At 43.1% G+C, this 19,767-nt stretch overlaps 1 protein-coding gene across 1 annotated transcript in view; it reads left to right on the top strand.

The window, feature by feature from the left end:
• ATG3 (autophagy related 3) overlaps positions 1-19,767 on the top strand; it is a 168,976-nt gene that overhangs the window by 78,577 nt on the left and 70,632 nt on the right. The window contains exon 8 of the mRNA XM_069204178.1: positions 17,471-17,558. Coding sequence (XP_069060279.1) covers positions 17,471-17,558 — 88 coding nt within the window. The remainder of the gene's footprint in view (positions 1-17,470; positions 17,559-19,767) is intronic.

Genomic DNA, 19,767 nt, shown 5'->3' with positions numbered 1-19,767 from the left:
CTCCACGCAGTTAAGCATGTTAGCACAAAAAATTTGGCATTGGGCAATTCACAACCAAATTCGCCTAATTGCACAGTTTATACCAGGGATACAAAATCAACTCGCAGACAATCTCTCTCGAGATCACCAACAGGTCCACGAATGGGAAATTCACCCCCAAATACTGAACACTTATTTCAAACTCTGGGGAACACCTCAGATAGACTTCTTTGCGACAAGGGAGAACGCAAAATGCCAAAACTTCGCATCCAGATACCCACACAAACAATCCCAAGGCAATGCCCTATGGATGAACTGGTCAGGGATATTTGCTTACGCTTTTCCTCCTCTCCCTCTCCTTCCTTACCTGGTAAACAAACTCAGTCAAAGCAAACTCAAACTCATATTGATAGCACCAACTTGGGCAAGGCAACCCTGGTACACAACGCTGCTAGACCTATCAGTGGTACCCTGCATCAAATTGCCCAACAGGCCAGATCTGTTGACACAGCACAACCAAAAGATCAGACACCCAGATCCAGCATCGCTGAATCTAGCAATCTGGCTCCTGAAATCCTAGAATTCGGGCACTTACAACTTACCCAAGAATGTATGGAAGTCATAAAACAAGCAAGAAGGCCATCCACCAGGCACTGCTATGCAAGTAAATGGAAGAGGTTTGTTTGCTACTGCCATATTAATCAAATACAACCATTACACACAACTCCAGAACATGTAGTGGGTTACTTGCTTCACTTACAAAAATCTAACCTAGCTTTCTCTTCCATTAAGATTCACCTTGCAGCAATATCTGCATACCTGCAGACTACCTATTCAACTTCCCTATATAAAATACCAGTCATTAAAGCATTCATGGAGGGCCTTAGGAGAATTATACCACCAAGAACACTACCTGTTCCTTCATGGAACCTAAATGTTGTCCTAACTAGACTTATGGGTCCACCTTTTGAACCCATGCACTCCTGCGACATACAGTTCCTAACCTGGAAGGTGGCATTTCTCATCGCCATTACTTCCCTGAGAAGAGTAAGCGAGATTCAGGCGTTTACTATACAGGAACCTTTTATACAACTACACAAAAATAAAGTCGTCCTAAGGACCAATCCTAAATTTTTGCCAAAGGTTATTTCACCGTTCCATCTAAATCAAACAGTGGAACTTCCGGTGTTCTTTCCACAGCCAGATACCGTAGCTGAAAGGGCACTACATACATTAGATGTCAAAAGAGCATTAATGTATTACATTGACAGAACAAAGAACATCAGAAAGACTAAACAACTCTTTATTGCATTTCAAAAACCTCATGCAGGAAACCCAATTTCAAAACAAGGTATAGCCAGATGGATAGTTAAATGCATCCAAATCTGCTACCTTAAAGCTAAACGACAGCTGCCCATTACACCAAGGGCACACTCAACCAGAAAGAAAGGTGCTACCATGGCCTTTCTAGGAAACATCCCAATGCAAGAAATATGTAAGGCAGCCACATGGTCTACGCCTCACACATTCACCAAGCACTACTGTGTAGACGTGTTATCCGCACAACAAGCCACAGTAGGTCAAGCTGTATTAAGGACATTATTTCAGACTACTTCCACTCCTACAGGCTGATCCACCGCTTTTGGGGAAATAACTGCTTACTAGTCTATTGCAGAACATGCGTATCTACAGCGACAGATGCCATCGAACTGAAAATGTCACGTTCGATGGCATCTGTCGCTGTAGATACGCATGTTCTGCAATAGCTCGCCATCTGGTGTTGGGCCGGAGTGTTACAAGTTGTTTTTCTTCGAAGAAGTCTTTCGAGTCACGGGACCGAGTGACTCCTCCTTTTGTCTCCATTGCGCATGGGCGTCGACTCCATCCTCGATTGTTTTTTTTCCGCCATCGGGTTCGGACGTGTTCCTGTCGCTCCGAGTTTCGGAACAGAAAAAATAGTTAATTTCGGAAGATTTTCGTCGGTATTGTTGCGTTCGGGATCGGCATACTTACATTCAACACCGCATCGAAGATCGAAGAGCTCCGGTGCCCTTCGGGGTAATTTTTCGATCCTCCGTCGGGGCCTGGTCGGCCCGACCGCGTGCTGAAGAACGCCGATGGAACGGACCCCGTTCCGTTTCTGCCCCAAATGCCACAATAAATACCCCTACACAGACCAACACTTGGTCTGCAACCTGTGCCTGTCACCTGAGCACAGCGAAGACACCTGCGAGGCCTGTCGTGCGTTCCGGTCCCGAAAAACACTCCGAGACCGTCGAGCCAGAAGACTTCAAATGGCGTCCGCACCGACAGCCCGACGGGAGTTCGAGGAACAGGAAGAGGAAGGTACCTTCTCGATCCAAGACTCAGACTCCGAAGGATTCGACGATACACAAACCGTGAGTAAGACGTCGAAAACCACACAAAGAAACATTTACAAGGCCCAGGGGACGCCACTGCCACCAGGCCATGGCTCAACCCATAAAATCGGTGACCGACCGTCGGCACCGAAAAAGGCCCAAACAGTGCCGAGATCGTCCGACTCCGGTCGAGACACCGGCACGCAGCCTTCTCGGGACCGAGAAAGTGCTGGAGACAAGCCTCGACACCGAGATGCCGGTGTGGACACGGCTCGACGCCGAGACAGCGGCACCGAAACAGATCGACGCCGAGAGGTTTCGGCCCCGAAAAGGAAAAAAGTCACCTCGGAGCCGAAAAAACACGCAGACACAGTTTCGACGCCGAAACAAACTGCAAGCGACCCAGCTTCAGGCTCTTATACAGAAGAGCACTCGCTAACCTCCCAAATGCAGAAGCATAGGTTTGAGGAAGAGCTACAAGCAACTGATGCTGACCATACGCAAAAGCGTATCTTCATTCAGCAGGGGACAGGAAAAATAAGCACCCTTCCCCCCATTAGGAGAAAGAGAAGGTTGGAGTTCCAGACGGAACAAGCACCACAACCAAAAGTGGTGAAAAGAGTTACACCACCACCCTCTCCTCCGCCCGTGATTAACGTTTCACCAGCACAAACGCCATCACACTCCCCAGCTCACACCACCATGAGCCAGGGTGACCAAGACCAGGACGCATGGGACCTATACGACGCCCCAGTGTCAGATAACAGCCCAGAGGCATACCCTACAAAACCATCTCCACCAGAAGACAGCACCGCGTACTCTCAGGTGGTGGCTAGAGCAGCACAATTTCACAACGTAAGCCTCCACTCAGAACAGGTCGAGGATGATTTCCTGTTCAACACACTCTCCTCCACCCACAGCTCCTACCAAAGCCTGCCTATGCTCCCTGGTATGCTCCGGCACGCAAAAGACATATTTAAGGACCCGGTCAAAAGTAGGGCAATCACACCAAGGGTGGAAAAAAAGTATAAGCCGCCTCCTACAGACCCGGCTTTCATCACAACACAGCTGCCACCAGACTCTGTTGTTGTAGGAGCAGCTAGGAAAAGGGCCAACTCTCACACATCTGGAGATGCACCACCCCCAGATAAAGAAAGCCGCAAGTTTGATGCAGCTGGTAAAAGAGTCGCAGCACAAGCTGCAAACCAGTGGCGCATCGCGAACTCCCAGGCACTACTTGCGCGCTATGACAGAGCCCACTGGGACGAGATGCAACATCTCATTGAACATCTGCCCAAAGACTTCCAAAATAGGGCAAAACAAGTGGTTGAGGAGGGACAGCCCATCTCCAACAACCAGATCCGCTCCTCCATGGACGCGGCAGATACAGCTGCACGGACAATTAATACATCTGTAACTATCAGAAGGCATGCATGGCTCCGAACGTCTGGATTTAAACCAGAGATTCAACAAGCAGTTCTCAATATGCCTTTTAATGAAAAAGAACTGTTCGGTCCAGAAGTGGACACAGCGATTGAGAAACTCAAAAAAGATACGGACACTGCCAAAGCCATGGGCGCACTCTACTCCCCGCAGAGCAGAGGGAATTACAGCTCATTCCGTAAAACGCCCTTTCGAGGGGGGTTTCGGGGTCAAAGCACACAAGCCAGCACCTCACAAGCCACACCGTCCAGTTACCAAGGACAGTATAGAGGAGGTTTTCGGGGACAATATAGAGGAGGGCAATTCCCTAGAAATAGAGGAAGATTCCAAAGCCCCAAAACCCCTACTACTAAACAGTGACTCACATGTCACTCACCCCCTCCACACAACACCAGTGGGGGGACGAATAGGTCATTATTACAGAGCATGGGAGAAAATCACTACAGACACTTGGGTTCTAGCAATTATCCAACATGGTTACTGCATAGAATTTCTACAGTTCCCTCCAAACATACCACCAAAAGCACAAAATTTAACAACACACCATTCCAATCTCCTAGAGATAGAAGTGCAGGCACTATTGCAAAAGAATGCAATCGAATTAGTGCCAAACACACAAATAAACACAGGAGTTTACTCACTGTACTTTCTGATACCAAAGAAGGACAAAACACTGAGACCAATCCTAGACCTCAGAGTAGTCAACACTTTCATCAAATCAGACCACTTCCACATGGTCACACTACAAGAAGTATTGCCATTGCTAAAGCTGCACGACTACATGGCAACTTTAGACCTCAAGGATGCTTATTTCCATATACCAATTCACCCATCGCACAGGAAATACCTAAGGTTTGTATTCAAAGGAATACATTACCAATTCAAGGTACTGCCTTTCGGATTAACAACCGCACCAAGAGTCATTACCAAATGTCTAGCGGTAGTCGCTGCACACATCAGAAGGCAGCAAATACATGTGTTCCCATATCTAGACGACTGGCTAATCAAGGCCCAATTGTTAATAGAGTGCTCAAATCACACAAATCATATCATACAAACCCTCTTCAAACTAGGGTTCACCGTCAATTTCACAAAATCCAAGATTCGGCCACGCAAGGTACAACAATACCTGGGAGCCATAATAGACACATCAAAAGGAGTAGCCACTCCAAGTCCACAAAGAATTCAAAATTTCAACACCATCATACAACGCATGTATCCAACACAAAAGATACAAGCAAAGATGGTATTACAACTCCTAGGCATGATGTCATCATGCATAGCCATTGTCCCAAACGCAAGACTGCACATGAGGCCCTTACAACAATGCCTAGCATCACAGTGGTCTCAAGCACAGGGTCACCTTCTAGATCTGGTGTTAATAGACCGCCAAACTTACCTCTCGCTTCTGTGGTGGAACAACATAAATTTAAACAAGGGGCGGCCTTTTCAAGACCCAGTGCCACAATACGTAATAACAACAGATGCTTCCATGACAGGGTGGGGAGCACACCTCGATCAACACAGCATACAAGGACAATGGAACGTACATCAAACAAAACTGCATATCAATCACCTAGAACTTCTTGCAGTTTTTCAAGCACTAAAAGCTTTCCAACCAATAATAGTTCACAAATACATTCTCGTCAAAACAGACAACATGACAACAATGTATTATCTAAACAAGCAGGGAGGGACGCACTCCACGCAGTTAAGCATGTTAGCACAAAAAATTTGGCATTGGGCAATTCACAACCAAATTCGCCTAATTGCACAGTTTATACCAGGGATACAAAATCAACTCGCAGACAATCTCTCTCGAGATCACCAACAGGTCCACGAATGGGAAATTCACCCCCAAATACTGAACACTTATTTCAAACTCTGGGGAACACCTCAGATAGACTTGTTTGCGACAAGGGAGAACGCAAAATGCCAAAACTTCGCATCCAGATACCCACACAAACAATCCCAAGGCAATGCCCTATGGATGAACTGGTCAGGGATATTTGCTTACGCTTTTCCTCCTCTCCCTCTCCTTCCCTACCTGGTAAACAAACTCAGTCAAAGCAAACTCAAACTCATATTGATAGCACCAACTTGGGCAAGGCAACCCTGGTACACAACGCTGCTAGACCTATCAGTGGTACCCTGCATCAAATTGCCCAACAGGCCAGATCTGTTGACACAGCACAACCAAAAGATCAGACACCCAGATCCAGCATCGCTGAATCTAGCAATCTGGCTCCTGAAATCCTAGAATTCGGGCACTTACAACTTACCCAAGAATGTATGGAAGTCATAAAACAAGCAAGAAGGCCATCCACCAGGCACTGCTATGCAAGTAAATGGAAGAGGTTTGTTTGCTACTGCCATATTAATCAAATACAACCATTACACACAACTCCAGAACATGTAGTGGGTTACTTGCTTCACTTACAAAAATCTAACCTAGCTTTCTCTTCCATTAAGATTCACCTTGCAGCAATATCTGCATACCTGCAGACTACCTATTCAACTTCCCTATATAAAATACCAGTCATTAAAGCATTCATGGAGGGCCTTAGGAGAATTATACCACCAAGAACACTACCTGTTCCTTCATGGAACCTAAATGTTGTCCTAACTAGACTTATGGGTCCACCTTTTGAACCCATGCACTCCTGCGACATACAGTTCCTAACCTAGAAGGTGGCATTTCTCATCGCCATTACTTCCCTGAGAAGAGTAAGCGAGATTCAGGCGTTTACTATACAGGAACCTTTTATACAACTACACAAAAATAAAGTCGTCCTAAGGACCAATCCTAAATTTTTGCCAAAGGTTATTTCACTGTTCCATCTAAATCAAACAGTGGAACTTCCGGTGTTCTTTCCACAGCCAGATACCGTAGCTGAAAGGGCACTACATACATTAGATGTCAAAAGAGCATTAATGTATTACATTGACAGAACAAAGAACATCAGAAAGACTAAACAACTCTTTATTGCATTTCAAAAACCTCATGCAGGAAACCCAATTTCAAAACAAGGTATAGCCAGATGGATAGTTAAATGCATCCAAATCTGCTACCTTAAAGCTAAACGACAGCTGCCCATTACACCAAGGGCACACTCAACCAGAAAGAAAGGTGCTACCATGGCCTTTCTAGGAAACATCCCAATGCAAGAAATATGTAAGGCAGCCACATGGTCTACGCCTCACACATTCACCAAGCACTACTGTGTAGACGTGTTATCCGCACAACAAGCCACAGTAGGTCAAGCTGTATTAAGGACATTATTTCAGACTACTTCCACTCCTACAGGCTGATCCACCGCTTTTGGGGAAATAACTGCTTACTAGTCTATTGCAGAACATGCGTATCTACAGCGACAGATGCCATCGAACTGAAAATGTCACTTACCCAGTGTACATCTGTTCGTGGCATCAGTCGCAGTAGATTCGCATGTGCCCACCCGCCTCCCCGGGAGCCTGTAGCAGTTTGGAAGTTACCTTCAATTATTTATATATGTATCATCTCAACCTTAAATAAGTGCATACTTAGTCACTCCATTGCATGGGCACTATTACTACAATTCAACTCCTACCTCACCCTCTGCGGGGAAAAACAATCGAGGATGGAGTCGACGCCCATGCGCAATGGAGACAAAAGGAGGAGTCACTCGGTCCCGTGACTCGAAAGACTTCTTCGAAGAAAAACAACTTGTAACACTCCGGCCCAACACCAGATGGCGAGCTATTGCAGAACATGCGAATCTACTGCGACTGATGCCACGAACAGATGTACACTGGGTAAGTGACATTTTCATTACCCAGTGTACATCTGTTCGTGGCATCAGTCGCAGTAGATTCGCATGTGCCCACCCGCCTCCCCGGGAGCCTGTAGCAGTTTGGAAGTTACCTTCAATTATTTATATATGTATCATCTCAACCTTAAATAAGTGCATACTTAGTCACTCCATTGCATGGGCACTATTACTACAATTCAACTCCTACCTCACCCTCTGCGGGGAAAAACAATCGAGGATGGAGTCGACGCCCATGCGCAATGGAGACAAAAGGAGGAGTCACTCGGTCCCGTGACTCGAAAGACTTCTTCGAAGAAAAACAACTTGTAACACTCCGGCCCAACACCAGATGGCGAGCTATTGCAGAACATGCGAATCTACTGCGACTGATGCCACGAACAGATGTACACTGGGTAAGTGACATTTTCATTTCTACACATGATAGTTGAAATCTAGAGCTATCAATCCCATGCTGATAGATCAGACTTCATGAGATGCACAGTAGGAAAATGCGTATTTTAGGTCTCGTAACCTTTTTTTTTTTTTTTTTTTTTAAAAAGAATATCCTGTGTTTTTTTTTTATTCCTTCACAGTAGGCGCAAAGAAGACTGGTGCTTCGATGTTGAAATAAGACATGTCTTTGTGTGAAGACCACATACAGACTCACACACACTCAACTCCAGTATCATTACTTTTGTATGCTAAAATGCCTGTGGTGCCCATGCTTGTGACTTGCTTTCTAAAAGATTATTAGCAAATTAACCTGTTATCTGCAACAACAAAAAAGAGATCTTTCGAGGAAGCACTACCCTCATGTTAATCTTTGATGTCCTAGGCAAATAAGGCAAGGAAACCTGCTAAGCCTACAGTGTGTTGTCTTCCAACTCTTTCAATTCAAGCGCCTCAGGGGATTCAAGCACCTCAGGTCAGCCAGATTTCTGGTCAAGTACCAGTAGATGCACGTTATGCTTCATATCTTGACGATTCCTAAGTTATGGAAGGAGACCAAGGGAATGATAGGATCTGGTAAGATTTGCAGACCAACTCTCCTTTTGAAAAGTTTAATTACTAACATAGTCACCCACTGATGAAGTATGAGTAAATCCCACCGTGGGGTCCAATCTAAAGAAGAAGAAGCGAATCTTGCCCCTTCGTTATATTCTAGGCCTTTTATGATGCTAGCAACAATTTTTATCTATTTTGGACCTGGACTTCTTAAAACCTGTGTTGCTGTGTGAACTACACCAAGTTGGAGTTATTTGATTCTAGTGAAAGCAGGGACATCCAGAGGAGAGCACACATTTTTACCTGTGGCTCGAGATCCAAAAATATATTTGTTCCCTTGCTATAACTAATTTTTCCATTGTGGCAGCTTCTCGTAAGGGGAAACCAACACACAAGAGAGTGAGAAGAAAACATATACCTGCTTACCTTCCCAAAAAATGAATCCTAGACAGCACAACAAAAGCAGGTATCAAATCCTTCCAAAATTAATACATAGAGCCCGTTTCTGTGTCAGGTACTCCGGAAGGTAACCTGCTAAGCCTTCAGAGTGTCATCTTCCAACTCTTTCAATTCAAGCGCCTCAGGGGATTCAAACACCTGAGGTCAGTCAGATTGCTGGGGAAGAACCAGTAGATCCACGTTATGCTTCATATCAGGAAGATTCCAAGTTATGGAGGGAGACCAAGAAAATGATATGATCTGGTAAGATTTGCAGACTGACTCTCCTAGTGAAAATTTTGATTACTAACAGAGCCACCCACAAATGAGGTATAAGTATATCGGCTGTGGGTTATAACTTAAAGACGAAGCTGAGTATTTGCTCCTTCTTGATAGTCTAAGCCTTTTATAATGCCACCAACAGTTTTCATCTATGTGGACTTGGACATCTTAAAACCTGTGTTGCAGTGTGAACTACACCATGGTGGGGGTATTTTATTCTAGTGTAAGCTGTGACACCCAGAGCAGAGCACACATTTTTGTTTGTGCGTCAAGATCCAAAATATATTTGCTCCCTTGCTATATCTAATTTTTTCATTGTGGCAGCTTCTCGTAAAGGGTCTGTGGACTTGAATGTAGCACTGTCCTGCCATCAGGTGAGTAGGTTAACAGCTATGGGCAAGAAATACGAGGTTATAAACTGTACTTCCTTGCTTATTACCCACTCAACAGTACTATGCAGTCAGTGTTGGTAAACATGGAAGATGTAATCCGTTATCTACTACACATAAATAAACAGGCAACAGCCGTAGTTCAGAAAGTTGACATTTCAACACATTTAAAAATTCATTGGATGCAACTGATGCTAGTAGTAAACAACTTGATGTTGTTGGTTTTTCATTCCTCTCATTATTGCCCGTTTTTGACTTTCAACGAGATGTTCAAAGCCACATTATTAATATGACCTTCAATGGAGGTAATGTATGTGGGGAAACTGTTGAACATGGACATGTGCATATTCACAAAAGCCACCGAGAAATCCAAGGACATTTAAGCACTCATCAACTTCTTTCTTTTTGGTTGTTTTATGTCATCTCAAGACAGACCAGAATGCAAAGAGCATTGTGCCAAGCTGATATATCAACAGGCAAAATTAATGTTTTTGCTGGCAGCCGTTTCCTTCATAACAGAACATGGCACCAGATCAGTGCCATTACTATCATGGAGTAGGCCAGTGAAGATATTTGGGCATTTATGGCTCTATCTCTTCAAGCTAATGAAACTTACACATGACCCCTCCAGCACCACCATCCCCTCTAACCAACGCACCCACACCACTCCTCTTCAGAAATGCTTCAGATTATTCACACAGTACTGGCAGGCTGAAACTTCAGTGGGTAATTGTTTTCTTCATCATACCAAGAAACCACCAGCCTAAATGTAAAATTGTTCAGCAAAGATCCTATTCATCTACTTGAAATTCCAAAGTTCAGCCTGTAAAATTGAGCCATTGTGGAAGTGACCGTGCACAAGAAGGACCGTGCACAAGCAGTTCTCTTTTTCATTAAGTAGAACAGTGACTAATTCTGGACCTTTGCCCTCCAAGGTCAAATGACTGCACTCCAAGATGTTATCCAACTACTGGATTAGGATTGCTTTCAGGCAACAGACTGACAGGATGTACATGTTCACATCGAGATGCTTAAATAGCACAACAGCTGCCTGTGTGGTAGGTAGCGGACCTTACTAATTGCTTACTTTACCATTTCCCAAAGTCTGCACATGGCCTGAGTGACCCACTGATAAAGGGAGATTTGTATAAGAAATTCTAGAGACTCATGAGCAGGAAAATTGAAACACTGTACTGCTAAGCATCACAGTCCACTTAAAAAATAATAATAATGCTTTCAGCTACCAAGCAACTCTAGACATTTTTGGGTGTTTATAATGAAACAGTTGCAACTATAACTGCTCATAGAGTTCTGGTACCTTTGAGTAGTTTCCGTTTAACAGGCATCTGAGACTTTCAGGACTGAAACATGAATTGTTTAGCCTTTGAGGAACAGAGAGAATCTAGCAGTTGTCAGAAAACATACAGCCTATGCTAGTAGGACACCACAATACTTGTACGGGCAGATGTTTTGCATATGCGGACCCTACTATGAACATTACTACAGACTCCTCACAGCCAGGTTAGTGTGATGCGTAACCTGATAGTCAAATTACATTGTTCTGAGATCAAGCAACACATCAATGCCCTCAAGCTCCAAGTGATTGCATCTGGTTTCTTTGGAACCTCACTTTTAGACAAAGGGCCTGATTCTAACTTTGGAGGACGGTGTTAAACCGTCCCAAAAGTGGCGGATATACCACCTACCGTATTACGAGTTCCATGGGATATAATGGACTCGTAATACGGTAGGTGGTATATCCGCCACTTTTGGGACGGTTTAACACCGTCCTCCAAAGTTAGAATCAGGCCCAAAGTGTTGATCCTGAAGGGCAACACTGCACTACCTCAAACTGGAAGCTATCCCACTGTTGTCAGTTTCATGGAGTGTTTTGGACTGGAAATTGCTGGCCAGATTTCAGTTGCCATCCCAGTACTTACCAGGGAAATGCAGAGTCATTGCAGACGCATGCACCAGACAGTAGGGAGACTAGCCGAAGTCAAAGGGGGAGTTGGCTCGATCTGTGGTAGGTGGCATATTCACACACTGGGGTAAATAACTTTTCTTTTTTTTTTGCAACAGACGCAAAAAAAAATCAGCATCTATAATTCTAGTAGATAGTAGAGTCTCAGGGTAATGCTCTATTGATCAGTTGGTATAGACCTTTGTGTCGCATTTCACCTGTTCCACTGAGACCACAAGTCGCCAATAAGTGCAGGTTTGCTGCCATGACCTTCACATCAGCATGGCAGTAGCAAAATACAGGTAACTACAACCTCAGTCACATTTTCTATCTGAGGCACATGTCGGATCTCCAGACCCGAAGGTGCTCAACTTAGCAGCCTTACTCCTGAATGCCTAGAAGTTGGATGTTTGAATTTTCCACAAAGATTCAAGCTCTTCATAAAGGAAGACAGGCCTGGTACATTTTGGCATACATTGGAAGTTTTTTCCCTTTCATGGTGCTAGTTAATTCCTTGCATATTCTCTTAGGAAACACATTTGTTAGAGCACATTTGTCAGTCCATTCAGTGTATTTGGAAGCTACAGATATCCCTTTTTAGGTCGATTGTTAGCATTCGACGTATTGTATACTTTTAGTATACTTATACTCTGAAGAAAAGCTATTTGATTTGTTAGTTGCAGTGTCCTTCAAAAATCCTTGGTTGCTAGTTGTCATTTCTGCCTCTTTGTCCTGCCTTTTTTCTCTTTGGGAGCAGCACAAACTACTGTGTAATTACACTATGTCCTGTTTATCTCTTCTGTAAGGGACTTTTTTTTTTTTAGCGTTTGCCTTTTTCACCTCTACACTGTGGGTGCTTGTTCAGTCCCTCCTCCCCATCAGCTCCCTCTGCAAACATAATAAAAAGAGAGGGGGGCTTTTCCAGGGCCAGCTCGCTCTTGCTCTCTTCCTCTTGTTATTTGCAGTCTGTGTGGCAATAAAAGTCCAGTCAGTAATTTACAACGCTAAGAGCTCTAACTCGAGCAAACACAACACCATTTCTTTCCAAATGCTTGTCTGGGCGGCTCCACTGTGCTTGGGGCGCCCATGCAGCTGGCCAGCTGAAGTGTTTTTATAGACTTCAGGAGGAGCCTTTGGAAGTGTGGGCACCCAGGATGAGTCTTTTGTTGTCCTGAGCACACACCACCGCAGCAACTGCAGCACCAGAGCTTATGTGTGCTCCGGGGGCTCCCCGAGGACTCCACGTTCATCATGGTATGACCCTATTTACTTTCAACTTTTTTACAGAGATTTTCTATGGCAGAAAAAAATGCCTATATTCCAGAGTTATTTGTGTGTTGAAAGCTGCCATCGCACAGAAAGGAGCCATCTGATGTGCGTTTGGGCGCGTGTGTCGTAGCTGGCACGGATTAGAAAAGCGCGCTACTCATTCATTTCGATTTGCAGGTTCGGTCCGCTGGGAATGTGGGACTACTGGGCAGGTGGCACAGTAATATGCTAACAGACGTTCCATTGTGGCTCCTGCCGGTTGCCGTAGTTGTCTGTGTGTGTTTCTGGAGGTGTGACAGGAGTTGGAAACATGTCTCGGATAAATATATTTGTAAAAAAAAAAAATCTTCGATCTTCTACACGTTTGTCAGTTTTGATAGCTGATTATCGCCAACAGGAATCGTCTTGAGAGTGTAGGGATTTTAAGAGCCAGGAGGGTTTTCGCACAAGGTCTACTAACATGTTTCACCAGTGTCACTGGTTTGCTTCATGGGAAGCCTCCTCTCTGCCTTACTTGCTTGTGGCTGTGTTAAAACAACAGGGAGGAACCGCGTCGAGAGAAGTGTAACAAGCATTTTCAATGCAACTGGTCTCGCATTTGCTCGAGTTAGAGCTATTAGCTTTGTAAACTCCTAACCGGACTTTTCATGCCACACAAATGAGTGTGGCAAGAAAAGTCCGGTTAGGAGTTAACAAAGCTAATATCTCTAACTCGAGCAAATGCGAGACCAGTTGCATTGAAAATGCTTGTTTCATTTTGCTGTAGCAGATGTCTTTTGAATTAGTACAGACATCATCCCTTAAACATCTTTCCTTAAGGTGAACCTATTAGTAGCCATTATCTCTCCATTGATGGTAAGCTAAATCGGCCTGCAACCATACATACAAAGTATATGAAGAACAGCTAGTTCTTCATGCAGATCCCAAATTCTAAAATGGCGTCTTCTCTGCACATCTATTAAATTATTTAATAGCTTTTGTTTCTTCCTATCCTTTAATCAATGTCAAAAGGTGCATTGCAAACTTTAGGTGTTAAATTGGCTCTTACATACTACAGAAACAAAAGTAGACCTATATCTCACCTTCCGTGCTTCACAAATCCTTGGAATGTCAGTAACAATGAGAAGAATTGTGCGATTAATTGTTCAGTACATTTAGTTATAGTATGCTTTAGAAGTTTCTGCATGCTGTACAGTCAGCATGTTCCACAAGATAAAAACAGCTTAACTCTGTTTGATTGAAAATGTTTCTTACATATGCTGTCACTGACTTGGTTCTCTGATTGCACCATAATTTAAAAAGTACTGTATACCAGTGCAAGAAAAGCAAGAGGCCACATTGGGACAGGCGTTACTGACTAGCTTGCTGCTCGGACACACTACTGATGTTGGATCTATTAACCTTCATACAAGCCATAACTCGGGCCATTATGAAAAACAGTACAAAGAAGAGCACATTATCCCATTATTGCCCCCCCCGCCCCCCCTTCCAAACATGTACAAGGGTCCTGTGAAACTGGTGATCAACTGCCATGATAGCTTAGGAAGCGAGCTACATGGATATTAATGCTGGTGTACATAGTTTGGCAACACTGTCATGTCTTAAGTTCATACATTCTTGTCTTCCATTTTCAATTTTGCCTCCCATAGAAGGCCACCAAGCTGCCTCTCCTACCCTTCTTTCAGCACAAGACCTGCCCAAACGCTCCTTGTTAGCCAAGTCTACAGGTTTCCTGTTCTTGCACAGCATGTGAATCTAAAAAAGTTCACACTGCAGAAGGAAATGTTGCTTATCGGTGATGATATTTTGGCAGCTTTACTGTTCTCTATTCAAATTATGCAGACCTTCCTGGTGAATAGGAGTAGAAATTATTTACAAGTGGTGATTGGGGCATTAGCAAAGTACCACATCATTGTTACCATATAATAATGTATTGATTGGAGGCGCATAGGCAAATATGGATCAACTACAACAGTCCCCAATAGAAGGCAACTAAACATTGCTTTCCTCATAAGTGCGTTTAAACAATAGATCACAGCACCCCCATAATGGAAGAAGTGACTTCAAAGTACGTTAGCGTAAGGTGGCAAAGTCCCAATCGAGGTTCTCCAGTGCAAAGCCCTATCAGCCCAGCGCTCCAGTTAAAAAAATATTTTAGTTATTTGTTGCCAAAATTTCAAATGTTCTTGTTGCCTGTGTCTGCCTGTGCCTGCGTTGCGTTATACAATTAAAACCAATATTATATACACTACTTTTTCTAAAATAATCAATAATACAAGTGGACTGATTACAGAAATTCCGTTGTATAGAATATGAATAATTATTTAGGATATTTAATATCCCCCATGCCGTACTTTGATGTCTCCCGGGAACTATTCCTCTTAATGTGGTAAATGTTCATTAAAACAGTATTGTCATAAACTGCTTTGCCAGAAGCGCAGGACAGTATCTACTGGAAAAAATAAAATAAAAATTACCGGAAGGATGGGGTCAGTATTATTATAAATTCTGAACTATATGCATCTCATTCTTCACAGTTTTATTTCAAATACTAACTCGGGTGCAGCACATTCCTATCCATATAAATGCGCTCCAATCTTTATTTTTTATTTTATTTATTTTTTAAAAGAAATTTCAATAACTGTGCTGGAATCCTGATGAGATCCTACAGCGTTCCTGATGTGCATTGCATAACTTTGCAGTATTTCTCACAAAAAAAACTAGTATGTATTCCCTCCTAAGATGACTATCGTGGACTACTGTTACGTAATATGATGATGACAGTGTAATAATATGTATAACATCTGAGCAGCATACCTTATCCACCTGTAGTGACTGATTATAGTGTCCAAAGAAGGTTCCTGTGTAGCTGTATCTTGGGTGCATCAATCTGTTCTGGCAAAAACGGCAAGATAAAATATCTATGGTATTTGATTGGTGGAACTAACCATTGAAATTCCATAATTGACTGTGTAATAGGTATCCACCCATGTGTTAAAAAAGCAGGGGCAGATTCCATGTGAAGGTAATGAGTGCAAGATGGCTTCTTGCACCCGCAAATGAATGTACCCCAAAGATAGTTGAGGAAACAGCTATGTAGCCAAATGCTCCTGTAACTAATTTACAACACATAACATAATAATCCCATAGTTAGAAGTTGTCATAAATAGCCATGCACAGACTGTGCGGCTATATGGAGTCAAATGACTCCTCCACGGGTTACTGGCTATTACAGGTAAATAAGGGAAAAGGTAATACACATAATGCCTTTTGAAGGAAAATAGGGCAGACAGTAACCTCTCAAAAGGGGTTGGGTGTTGGTGCGGTTAGGCTGGAGAATTACATGCTCAGGAAAGCATGAATTGAACAGACCAGCATTGATGCCATCCAATGGTATTTACTTGTATACGCATTGTGTATTTCAGGTATAACTTCGTAAGGAAAGCAGTGTCATAACTGCTCACAAACCATATACGCAAAGAGACATTGTAGTCAAAAATCATATTGTAATTCTCCCAAAGTCAGATAGATATGATTCAAACAGTTTAGATCAATATTGGAATGGACCATGTGACAAAAATACAAAACGTGTTAAAGGAACAAAAAAAAAGTGCATGCAGCAATACTACAAAGCACTAGATTATCTACACACTTGTCTGATTGGTACAGATAAATTGCTGTTTGGGTACAATCTTGTGCTGGGCAAGATTTGGCGTTCTGTCTGGGCACCATTTTGCACAATTTTAAATATCACCACATGCATATGTTAGCGTAGACGGCATCAGGGCAGTAAAAAGTGACATTATTTTACTAGAATGGCTGATGTGAGGGGAGAGTATTGGGTGCACTATGAAAGATGCGAATTCACATAGGAAATGATAAAACCCATTTTCAGTGCTATGACTACATTCAGCACTCCCTAATTTGCAAATTCATGACACTAAAGCCTGTCTCAAGTGTTGCTTCCTGTTGGAGTACAACAGGGCTCATGAGAGAGTGGGGTGCGACTTAATGATATTCTCACCGTGTATCAGCCATTCTTGTAAATGACTGTCACTTGGTGAGCAATCACACCTTTGCATGACGAAAAGGGGAAGGCAATAATGTGGATTTTGTTTGTTGGAAAGTGAGTGTCCGCCTCAAAGGAGATGGACAAAATCATAACTAAGGAAGGAAGGAAGGCGAATTTCACCACCTGCATATTTTCTTTGGAAGAGCTCTAGCATTAAAAAAGATGCAACTAAAGTGCATTGACATAACTGCACATTTTATAGTATAAAATATTGCTGCAAAGTAATAAAGAAAATACACCAATGTTTTTGCAATATCTGGTACAGATCCATGCAAAACATTGAACATTTGTAGGTATGCCGGATGCGGTATGTACCCATTACAAACCCACCCTTTAGAGAGGAATGTTGACAAATGATGCTCAATTCTGATTGACCAGGAACATATCTGTATATGATTTACAAACTATCTCTACGTAGCCTGAGAAGGTGTCATATTTATTATGAACTAAATCTAAATATTTGCTCATTAATTTCCAAGGATTGCCTGAAGCCCCCACAGTGCCTAGGACAAGGTGATGCTGATGAGGATGATGACGATGATGAAGGTGATGGGCTTGATATGGATGGTATGTTTTTCATTGATTCGAATACCAGTTAAATCTACTGTAGCACTGTATTTGATTTGCGTAGATGGTAAAAAATGTTTTGGTGGAAATGGGATGTCTTAAAGGTTTTGTTATATACTGTCAGATATCTGGGCCGGACATTTTTATAGCCAATTGCAGTGCTTTCTGGAGAATACAGCTAGAAAGACAATTTAGTACTTCCCCTTCGGCTTTTCATATGGTTTCAAGCTGGTTTTCTAATGATCTCTCCCACTTTTTGCTTATTTATTGAAGCTGGTTAGAATCGGAATGGAAGGAGAGGATTCGGGTGTTTGAGTCCTTCTGTTTACAGATAGGAGGTTAGGGTCCACTTTCAGGAACCCCTCAGCCGTTTCGAGGGGCGCCCCATAAATAGGAGAAGTCAGTGCCGAAAGAGCACAGATGCTGTTGCACAAGCCCATGTTATCGCTCTATTCTCTTTCTTGCACTTCATTTTCTTTCTACACTCTTTCAACTTTTCTTTCTTTGTGCACACGTCATCCTAACACCTCTTTTGGTTCCGTTTTCTGTCTTTCCCTCTCTCAGTATTCATCTCCCACTCCTCGCTTTATGCTTCTTCACTACTGTCCCACAGTCTCTCCCTGTGCTACTCTTGTACAAATGTCTCCAGGATACACCAAGATGCTAATGATTACTTGCATGATGGGGCAGTGTAGGCAACAATGAAAGCAACGCATGACCACCTGTGGGTCAGCGGTTGCTCCTACCCCCTTAAGTGCGGGGGGGAAAGTGCAAATCTTGAAAGTCTGTGTTTATACAATACAACTTTCAATTTCAAAATATTATATCAGTTGTTATATTCCTTACACATATATTCTCCTACAATGTATTTATGTATATATCTATTTATTACTTTAGTCCTAGTGTACTAGAGAAAAAAAGGTACTCTCTCATAACCTTTATTCTATCTCCCCATCACCCTGTTCCCCTATCAATCTATCCTCCATTCTCACTCTCTGACTATTCCCAAAGCCATTCTACTATAATCTCCAAAATAACCCTGCCTAAGCTCTTTCCTCCTCTACCGCTCCTGGCTCATCCCAGAACTCAGTTTACTACTATGATCGCCCAACCACCCCTACTAAATTCTCATTTATCTCACCTTTGACTCATCCAAAACCCCTTCTACTACTATGATCTCCCTAACCCCTCCCCCAGCTCTCCTTTACCCATCACAAGCCTCATTCCATTACCATAAACTCCCAATTAACAGATTATTCCCTCCTCTAGCCCTCAATTACTCTACTCAAACCAATTAACAAAGTCACATATCCTCCACTCAAAATAACTCATACTAATACTGTACTCCTATTGCCCTATACTAATTCATCACTAATCCTTTTGGGTTTTGGAGTAGCGTGTTACTTGCTGAAAAGCAATTTGATGCCTCGTTAGGTGTATTAAGCGCTATATAAATACAATTGCGATACTGTTCTAAACCCTGCCAATGGTGATCTTTGTATGGACGTATTCGCCCCACTAGGTGAAAATTAAGCAAAGCATTATCTTCAGGGGAAAAAACACATATTTTACTTAAAAATGTTGCCTGATGGCTGTAGTCTTAGTCTTGCTGAGTTTGGATATTTAATATAACACTTGAGTGGTTGAGGCCATCAAGCATGTTTATTTGTTGCTTTGCAACTTAAGTGTCAGTGAGGAGAAACCCTAATAACATCTTGCTCTGTGACCACCCTCCAGCATAGGTGGAGAGGTCAGCTGTTTCCTACGTCATACTCTAGTTATGCTAGGGGGGGGGGGGGGGGGGTCCTAATATGGGTTGCTCCAGGAGCCTCCTTTGTGGCTCTGAACATAGCACTTGACCCTAATAGGAGATATGTGATCGTGACGGGTACCCTGGATGCCAGGGAGGGCTGTTTGGGAAATATTTATGCCCCCAACATTGACGATAAAGAATTCTTTAATGCTGTGATGAGAGCAATGGTGGAATATATGGATAGTGAGCTAATTATAATGAGGGACTTTAATTGCATACTCAATGGAGACCTGGACCGGTACTCACCCCGGGCGGACACGAAACCTGCTATGACAAGCACGTGTTGGAGATTATGGCTAGAGTGGGGGTCAGAGATGTGTGGAGAGAGCGCAACCCCCAGATTAGGATGTATTCTTGTCATGCCCCTGCAGTTGACGCATATAGTCGCATTGATTA

This window comes from Pleurodeles waltl, chromosome 8 (assembly GCF_031143425.1).
Source record: "Pleurodeles waltl isolate 20211129_DDA chromosome 8, aPleWal1.hap1.20221129, whole genome shotgun sequence".
Lineage (NCBI taxonomy): Eukaryota > Metazoa > Chordata > Amphibia > Caudata > Salamandridae > Pleurodeles > Pleurodeles waltl.
Note: the sequence above shows the minus strand (reverse complement) of the source record. Positions and strands in the feature narration are given on the sequence as shown.